Consider the following 9,694-nt stretch of genomic DNA (forward strand, 5'->3'; position numbering starts at 1 on the left):
AAATTTAAAAAAAGTGAAAATAAATAATGTAAAACTGAAATTAAAACTAAAAAACTGAGGAACAAAGTTTTGCAAACTAGCAAAAGATTCTAGCTACATAAAAAATTCTTAAAATCAACAAGAAAAAGGCTAAATGTCATTGTTATGTGGAGTCAGACCTGACTCATAGCGACCCCTCCTTGGGTTTCTGAGGTGGCATCTCTATGGAAGTAGATTGCCCAACCTTCCTTCTGAGGAGTGGCTAGTGGGTTTGAACCACCAGCCTTCTGGTTAGCAGTCAAGTGTCTTAGGCGCTATGCTACCAGAGCTCCAAAATGTTGTTAGAAAAATGGGTAAAAAAACATTACTAGCCAATTTGCCAAAGATAAAATATAAAAATAAACTTTAGAGAAAAAAATATTTTTCAAAGAGAACTAATTTAAAACATTTATATATATATATTTTAAACATGAAACACCCAGAATTTGAAAAGGTGTGTATTAAAAAGATGCCTTATTCCTCTTTAGGTCAATCTAGCAATACAATGAAAAAAATCCTGAAATTTAAACCCCCTAAGGCCCAACAATGTCAGAAAAGATTTTATAGCAGGAAAGTTCACTGTATTACTATTTAAAATAGCAAGCAACCTAAATGTCTCCAAATAGTACATCTGTTCTAGTGATAAAGCCTTTGAAGGAATACTCAGTGGTCACTAAATACTCAGTGGTCACTAAAATGGGGTTGTCAAAAATATTTTTGGTTGCAGAACTCTTTTATCTCCTAAATGAAATTTTGTTAACTTGGAAGAGAAACAATAATCCAAAGTGCTCTTTCTAAAGTGAGGGTACAGAACTGAGACCTCCCGTTCCTTCTTCCACCTACCCTTGCCTAGAGGCTATTCCTAGTAATTCAATGGCTTCAAGGAACACATTTATATGTGACATAATGAAGAATTATTAGAAAGATATACATCAAAATGTGAAAGTGGTGGGTTTACAGGTAATTTATTTCTTATTGTATCTATGCTTTTCCCCCCAGATATTCTACAAACGAGCATGTATTACTTTCATAAAGAAGAGTAACATTAATTACTTTTTAAATAACATTAAAATAGCATTTTTAAATAACATTAGTTATTTTTAAAGTTAGATTCTTCTTAAAGTAAGTTTTCCATATTCCTTTGTATCAGTTGGCATTTTAAAGTATTAATAATTTTTGGGATACTTGATCACTTGAAGGAGTTCTGGTGGCATAGTGCCTAAGGCATTTGACTGCTAACCAGAAGGCTGGCGGTTCAAACCCACCAGCCCCTCCTCGCAAGGAAGGTTGGACAATCTACTTCCGTAGTGATACTGCCTCGGAAACCCAAGGAGGGGTCTCTATGAGTGGGATCCCACTCAATGGCAGTGCGTTCGCTTTTCGTTTGGTTTGATCAACTGAAATGTCTTTTGTTTGACAGCCAAAGAGATACTGAAATCCAACTAAATGGACTCTTCTTATTGGCAAGTATCTCTGCATGCTGCCTACAGATTTTTCTATTCGAAGTTGTGAGGACCTCACTAAAAAGTACTCTAGGGTCTGGTTTCTGTGTCTTTTCACATGTTACTCAATTTCCCAGGAATACTCATACCCAGATTCTTCACACGGCTGATTCCTCTCAGTCTCCAGATCTCGAGAAAGACACTAAGGTCTTCTCTGACTATACTAAGTATTCTCAGTCATTGCACTGTTTCTTTCCTAGCAATTATAATAAATTTTGTATGTGTTTCCTTATTTCCTGTCTCATCTACAAAACTGAAGTTTTCTGAGACTATGCCTATTATTTGTCGACATACTACACAATGCTGAGCACATTTCATTTGCTGTTTTTGTTAGGTGCTGCTGAGTTGGCCCTTAACTCATGGCTACTCTATGCACCATGGAACTAACTGCTGCCTGATCCTGTGCCACCCCTGTGATTAAGTAAGGACTGGAACACTGTGACCCACAGGATTTTTACCAACTGATTTCCCAAAGTAGACCACTAGGCCTTTCTCCCTCATCCATCTTAGTCTGGAAGCTCTGCTGAATCCTGTTCAGCATCATAGCAACATGCAAGCCTTCACTGACAGATGGGTGCTGACCATACATGAGGTGCAAATGGCAAGGAATTGAATCCAGGTCTTCCTCATGGAAGGCAAGAGTTTTACCAGTGAACATGAATGAATGAATGTTTGCTAAAATTTGAATCTGAAGACTCATGAAGACATTCTGGTTTAAGTGGGCTGGCAAGGACCTTGCTTTCAATATTGTTCAAATTTCTGACAACTTCAATAGTAGCCCAGAGTCACACTGTGCACATTTTGTAAAGGCTGTATCAGCTGATCCACAACTCATTCCAACAGGCACTAGCTCTGCTGACGTGCCTGCTCCAGGGCTACTAATCCTTTACCACATATGTCTTAGAGAATGAAGATTTTATAATACAAGATGAATACCTGCCACTTCAACATTTTCTAGTGTCTTCTAGCTCCACTTGTATTTATAACTGAAACACACTAATGAGAGAGTTTATCTCAATTTACACCAATAAATTTATCATATGCTATCCCTTACATGTATTAATGTGCAGCCACTGACATATATAACCTTTTTTTTTTTTTTTTTAGGAATCTGAATAGTGTGAGCTACTATTTTGGGCATAATTTAAACAACAGGGGTTCCAATAATGGCAAACCAACAGTCTCAGAGGAGCTCTTACAACTGAATGGGCAACTTAAAAACACCAACACACACACAGTGTAAAAAACTAACTACAGAAGGTACCACATAAGCGTAGAAACGTTAACATTTTAAATACTTCCCAATATTTGATTTCAAAGCATAAATGAAGCATGTGGGCTTTTCTACATCTTTTCCTGCCAAGTCCCAGGAAAAATTAATCATACTACAGTCATCTAAAACAGCTGTTAGGACTGATCTTCAAATATTTAGTTTCAAAATACAGACCTATTTGCATTTTAAAACTCAGATGCCTGCATACTCCCACTGTAACTCCACACTGAGATAATCCTTTCAAAGTGGACTGCTGGCAAAAACAGATCTTTATTCATGGCTGAGAACTGCTTCAAATGGGCAGAGCAAAATGTTAGCCTAAGTCCTAAATTCAATGGCCAGAAAAATAATTTGATCTAGTACCAGAATATTTCTCTCTTTTTTTCAAAGGAAGGGTAGAATTTCAATAGTTACTTAAGGTTAAAAACAGAGGGCAAATAGGAAATAGTAAGATTTTAGAAGCTAGGGAAAAATTTATGTCCACTTCCCTCAAAACCACTGACTTTCTTAAATGAAGTTTCTTGATTAGCATATTGCTTTTGCGTGCACTCAAATACAAGCTATCAAATCTGCCTTACTTTGGGTTGTTGGGAGGTCCAAGCAACAGAAAAGATCTCAGTCTAGAAATAAGAGCCAAGTGGTATAAAACAACCTTTCCCACATGCTGGTATAATCAGGTTTGTTTTCCAAGATTTGTGTACAAAAAAGGGTATCCAGTTGTCATATACTCTAACAGTCATCTCACCCTAAAGGAACACCCAGGAGACAGGGATGAGAGGTGATATGCACAGCATCTCTGTTCTTCTGAGCAGACATCAGTTCTGATTATGAATTTCAAACGGTTTATCTTAAGTTTTAATTAAAATGGTAGCCACTGAAATGTATATAACTTTATGAACCTCGTGTTTTGTTTTCCTTCAATTCTTACAGTTTACACCTTGTTCCTGAAAAACCAACTCTTGAAAAAAGGTGATAGTAAACTTGGAAACTAACAATATCTGACATCTCACAAAACAATATTCCATCTTTACCCTATTCTCCCAATGTTTTGCAAATGGAAAGAACAATACTCATGAAGGTTAAGAAACATATCCTGGATCACACAACTGATAAAGGCAGAAACTACAAATTGCTTTTCCATTTCCCAGTTTATCGTTCCTCCCTTACAGGCAGCTCTAGGGATGTCAGTTAAATTCCAGGTAGATAGAAACATCCTTCTTAGCCTTACCTCTTTATGCACCTTCCAACTGTCTACTGTCACATTGAAGAGAGCTTTGAGGGCCTCAATGGCACAGTCTGTCTCCTGAGGTGAGAGAGGAGGTCCATTATGGTCTATGGCCGATTCATACTCATCGGTCCACTTGATGCTAAAGGCACTTTCCAAGATCTGGGTTAGCAGCGGTAGTCCCTGGAGCTCATAGCGCAACTGTGACCTGATGTCGGTGTGCAAAAGTGACAGGAGGAAGAGCAAGCGCAAGTCAAAGCACTTAATGTCATTGATAAACTTTCGGTCCTTGCACTTTCTCAAAAGGTTACAGAGCTTTGCAGCAAGGTTAAGTTCCAGGCTGAGCTGCTGTGCCATCTGACTGTTGAACACAATGTTACACAGACATTTTAATGACTCCACAATAACTGGGAACTCTGACACCTTCTCCAAAGAATCATCTGACTCGTTTAGCTTGGCTAGTCGCAACAGTATCTGCATATTTTCCTTAGTTGTTACAGGAACTAAAATCTTTTTGTCTCTGGAGAGAATGCGGAGAACTTCCAGGCAGGACACTTGACATGTTGTTGGGATGTCCTTTACAAGGACTTTAAATATGCCTTCACAGAGTTTCTGAAAAACAAGAATGAGTATGCAAAAATCATTATTTAGTTCAAATGATGTAAAATTGAAGGTTTTTCTACCAATGTATTTAAAAGCAGTTAGAATCTGCCTAGAAAGGTTTATTTATTTATCACAGAATGCTAGCATTGGAAGAGACCCTGTTGTTAGTTACCACTGAGTAGATTCTGATTAATGGTGACTTGTGTACAGAGTAGAATTGCTCCATATAATTTTCAACGCTGTGATCTTTTGGAAGCAGATCATTAAGCCTGTCTTCTCAGGAACTTTTAGGTGGGTTTGAACAACCAACCATTTCAGGTAAACCCTAAAGGGTCCATTAAAACAGATTGCTGCACTTCATCCCCATTGCTTTTGATTCAGTAGGTCTAAGGTGGGGCCTGAAATTTGCATATCTAATGTGTTCTCAGTTGATGCTGCCTGCTGCTGCTAGGTCCAGAAGTCACACTTCAGAACCACTGAGCAATGGTTTGCAATGGACTGACATAACTTGGATGCTAGAGGGTAGGGGACTGGAGAGAAACTGATTAGATAAGCACTGAAGAAGGCAGAGCTGAAATCTATTACCACAAATTCATTAACCTCTCCTTGATTTCTCTGTGCTGAAGATGTGTAAGTACAGCATGCACACGTATGGGATTATCATCATCTGGTTACATCACCTTTCTTAGCTTAAATGTGAAAACTACTAGAAGGATGAAGCATATTCAAGTCAGTGGTCCTAGGCTTGAAACTTACTCAATCTGCCATGGACTCTAGAACCAAAAGAGTGTGATTAATAGCATAGGTTCTGGATTTCAGTGCTTGCCTAAGGGCACTTGACTAAGAAGAGGAAAGGCACGACTCAATGTAGATGATCTGACTCCAATGTAGTTACACTGTACATCAACAATTGTAGCTTAGCTGTCTGCCATTTATTAACTGTAATCTTGAGAATGTCACTTTATAAGGCGCCTTTCTTCATTTATACCATGCACTGAGATTAAATGCCTTCTAAGGCAACTTTCTTCCAGCTCCAGAATGGTAGGCTTTTCACTATGAATCTGTAAAACCAGGATCAGCTTTGGCTTTAGCTATGAAACAAGCAAAACATGCTATGAAGATTATGAGAGCATTCAAATGATTTTTCATGATGCATATATTATCTTAAGAGATAATTTGTAAAAATAAAAGTCAAGTTTTATACATAAAGAAAATCTTTGCTTAAAAGACTGACATTACAGTTAGTCCATTATACCAACCCAATAAAGATTGTTAGGAAACACTTTCTAAGCATGTACCCCTCAAAAATGCTGTTTACAGATTCATGCCAGTTTACAAACTTATTGTTACTGAATCATGTGGCTATATGTACAAAAAATGGAGGGCTGCATTTAGAAATTTGTATAGTAATTTGACTTTGCTGTGCCATCCAAGGATGTGATTATTTCTTCTCTACTTCTCAAAGAACTGGCCTGTGAAGATCTTATGAATAGTGGTGAAACAATGTCTGAGATATTACTGGAAATTTTGACAAATAGCCCCAAAACACTAATATAGTGCTGTTAGATGAGCCTCTCAGATCAGAAGGCATAAAAATGTGACTAGAGAAGAGCTGCCTCCTCAGAGTAGAGCTGACTTTAATGATGTGGATGAAATAAAGCTTTCAGGACCTCCACTGGCTGATGTGGCACAACTCAAAACAAGAAGAAACAGCTGCAAGCATCCACATTAATGGATAATCGGAACACAGAATGTATGAAGCATGAATCTAGGAAAACTGAAGTTGTCAAAGTGAAATGGAACATGTAAAGATTGATACTCTAGGCATTAGAAAACCAGTTGAAATGGACTGGTTTTGGCCATTTTGTATCAGACAACCATATGATCTACTATGCCAGGAATGACAAATTGAAGAGGAATGGTGTGGCACTTATCATCACAATGTTTCAAGATCGATCCTGAAGTACAATGCTGTCAGTCATAGGATAATATCCACACACCTAAGAGGAAGATCAGTTAATACCATGATTATTCAAATTTATGCAACCACCACCAAAGCCAAAGATAAGGAATTTGAAGATTTTTACCAACTTCTGCAGTCTGAAATTGACCAAACATACAATCAAGATGTGTTGATTATCACTGGTGATTGGAATGCAAAAGTTGTTAAAAAAGAAGAATCAACAGTCATTGGAAAATATGGTTTTGGTGATAGAAATAATCCTGGAAATCACGTGATAAAATTTTGCAAGACCAACAACTTATTCATTGCAAATACTTGTCCTCAACAATATAAATGACAGTTATACACGTGGACTTTGCCAGATGGAGTACACAGGAAATCAGATGGATTACATCTGTGGAAAGAGGTGATGGAGAAGTTCAATACCTTCAGCCAAAACAAGGCCAGGAGCTGAGAGTGGAACAGACAATCAGCTGCTCATATGCAAGTTCAAACTGAAGCTGAAGACAATTAAAAGAAGTCCATGAGAGCCAAAATATGAACTTGATTATATCCCTCCTGAATTTAGAAACCATCTAAAGAATAGATTTGACGCATTGAACAGCAATGACATCAAGACCATCATCCATGAAGAAAGCAAAAGGTCATTAAAAAGACAGGAAAGGTAGAAAAGACCAAAATGGATGTCAGAAAAGACTCTGAAACTTGCCCTTGAAAGCAGAGTAGCTAAAGCAAATGGAAGAAAGGACAAGATAAAAGAGCTGAACAGAAGATTTCAAAGAGCAGCTCGAGTAGACAATTATTATAATGAAATGTGCAAAGGCATGGAGTTAGAAAACCATAAGGGAAGAACACACTCAGCATTTCTCAAGCTGAAAGAACTAAAGAAAAAATTGAAGCCTCGAGTTGCAATACGGAAAGATTCTATGGGAAATATATTGAATGATGCAGGAAACATCAAAAGGAGATGGAAGGAATACAGAGTCACTGTACCAAAAAGAACTGGTCAATGTTCATCCATTTCAGGAGGTGGCACATGGACTAGAACCACTGGTATCAAAGGAAGAAGTCAAAGCTGCACTGAAGAAACTGGCAAAGAACAAGCATGCAGGAATTGACAGAATATCCACTGAGATGTTTTAACAAATGGATGCTCCACTGGAGTCACTCACTCATCTATGCCAAGAAACCTGGAAGACAGCTACTTGGCCAACTGACTGGAAGAGATCCACATCTGTACCCATTCCAAAGAGAAGTGGTCCCACAGAATGTGGAAATTATCAAACAGTATCATTAATATTGCACGCAAGTAAAATCTTGCTGAAGATAATTCAAAAACAGCTGCAGCATTATACTGACAGAGAATTTCCAGAAATGAAACTGGATTCAGAAGAGGATGTGGAAAAAGGGTATCACTGCTGATGTCAGATGGATGTTGGCTCAAAGCTAAGAATACCAGAATGTTTACTTGTGTTTTAATGACTATGCAAAAGCCTTCAGTTGTGTGGATCCTAACAAATTACGAATAACACTGAGAACGGGAAATTCCAGAACACTCATGAAGAACCTGTACATCGACCAGGAGGCTGTCATTCAAACAGAACAAGGGAATATTACATGGTTTAAAATCAGGAAGGGAGTGTGTGAGAGTTTTATCTTTTCACCATGCTTACTCAGTCAGCATGCTGAGCAAACAATCCAAGAAGCTGGACTATATGAAAAAGAATGCGGCATCAGGACTGGAGGAAGGCTCATTAACAACCTGCAATATGCAGACGACAAAGCTTTGCTTGCTCAAAGTGAGGATGGCTTGAAGCACTCACTGGTGAAAATTAAAGACTACAGTCTGCAGTATGGATTACACACCAATGTAAAGGAAATGAAAATCCTCACCACTGGACCAATAACCAGTATCACAATAAATGGAGAAAACTTGAAGTTGTCAAAGATTTCATATTACTTGGTTCAACAATCAACACCAACAGAAGCAGCAGTCAAGACATCAGATGATGTACTGCAATGGGCAAATTTGCTACAAAAGACCTCTTCCAAGTGCTGAAGAGCAAAGTCTTCCTTTGAAGACTAAGGTGTGCCTAACCCAAGCTATGGTATTTTCACTCACCTCATATGTATGTGAGAGCTGGACAATGAATAAAGAAGACTGAAGAAGAGATAATGCTTCTGAGTTGTGGTGCTGGTGAAGAATACTGAAGGTATCATGGATTGTCAAAGGAACAAACAAATCTATCCTGTAAAGAAGTGCAGCCAGAGTTCCGGTAAGATGGCGGACAAAGCAGAAAGACTGCACAGACTCTTTTCAACAAAGTAAAGGGAAACCAATTAACACAGACACAGAAGATAATCCTGGACCCCTGAGCCTAGAAGGAAAGGATATACAAGAGGACTAAACCCCAACTAGCAGAAGAATTGCATGAAAATACCAAAAAAGGAGACAGACGGAGCTGCAGTCTGGCAGCGATCCTGAGCAATCTGGACAGCACAGACATCTTAGAGATTCCCGAGTATTGATAGGACCTAAGAATTAACCTAAAAATCAGCGCTGCTAGCCAGGGACTGCATGGAGAACTGCTCTGGTGGCTGGAGAATAAACAGAAAAGGCAAAGAAAAAGGCGGGCTGAGCTGTGGACTTTTGCCTGTCGGGAGGATGCTGCCATTTTGAATGTTTAAAAGCAGCTTGACCACTTTGGATATTTAAAGAGACAGCACTCTCCCAGATTCCAGGGGCTTAAGAACACGTTCTGCTTGCCAGCAACCCCAAGGACATTCTGGACCTCCACGATTGAAAAGGTGCAACATTCTTCTTGTTACTCTTATACCCCACATCCGCTTGGTGAACAGAGGTGCGGTAATTCCCCACTCCCACACAACTTCTGGGCCCGCAGGAACTCCATCCCAGTCTGTGTGCTCAGATGGAGCCTGAGTGCCCTGCCCTGTCCTCCACCAATTTTTTTTTTTTCTATTTTTCTTTCTTTTTCCTTTTTCACTTTCTTTTTTTCTGGTGTTTAGTTTGCTTGTATTTGTCTGTTTTAAAACTACTATTATTAGTTCTGGCAAGATGGCAGACTAGGCAGAAGGACTGCACAGACCCT

At 38.7% G+C, this 9,694-nt stretch overlaps 1 protein-coding gene across 1 annotated transcript in view; it reads right to left on the minus strand.

Annotated features, from left to right (window-relative positions):
* Positions 1-9,694, minus strand: part of RIC8B (RIC8 guanine nucleotide exchange factor B) — a 163,639-nt gene that overhangs the window by 108,148 nt on the left and 45,797 nt on the right. Inside the window, exon 3 of the mRNA XM_042781972.1 lies at positions 4,022-4,630. Within this exon, the coding sequence (XP_042637906.1) occupies positions 4,022-4,630 (609 nt within the window). The remainder of the gene's footprint in view (positions 1-4,021; positions 4,631-9,694) is intronic.

Source organism: Orycteropus afer, unplaced genomic scaffold, assembly GCF_000298275.1.
Source record: "Orycteropus afer afer isolate SDZICR_OR568_19922 unplaced genomic scaffold, OryAfe1.0 scaffold00209, whole genome shotgun sequence".
Taxonomy (NCBI): domain Eukaryota; kingdom Metazoa; phylum Chordata; class Mammalia; order Tubulidentata; family Orycteropodidae; genus Orycteropus; species Orycteropus afer.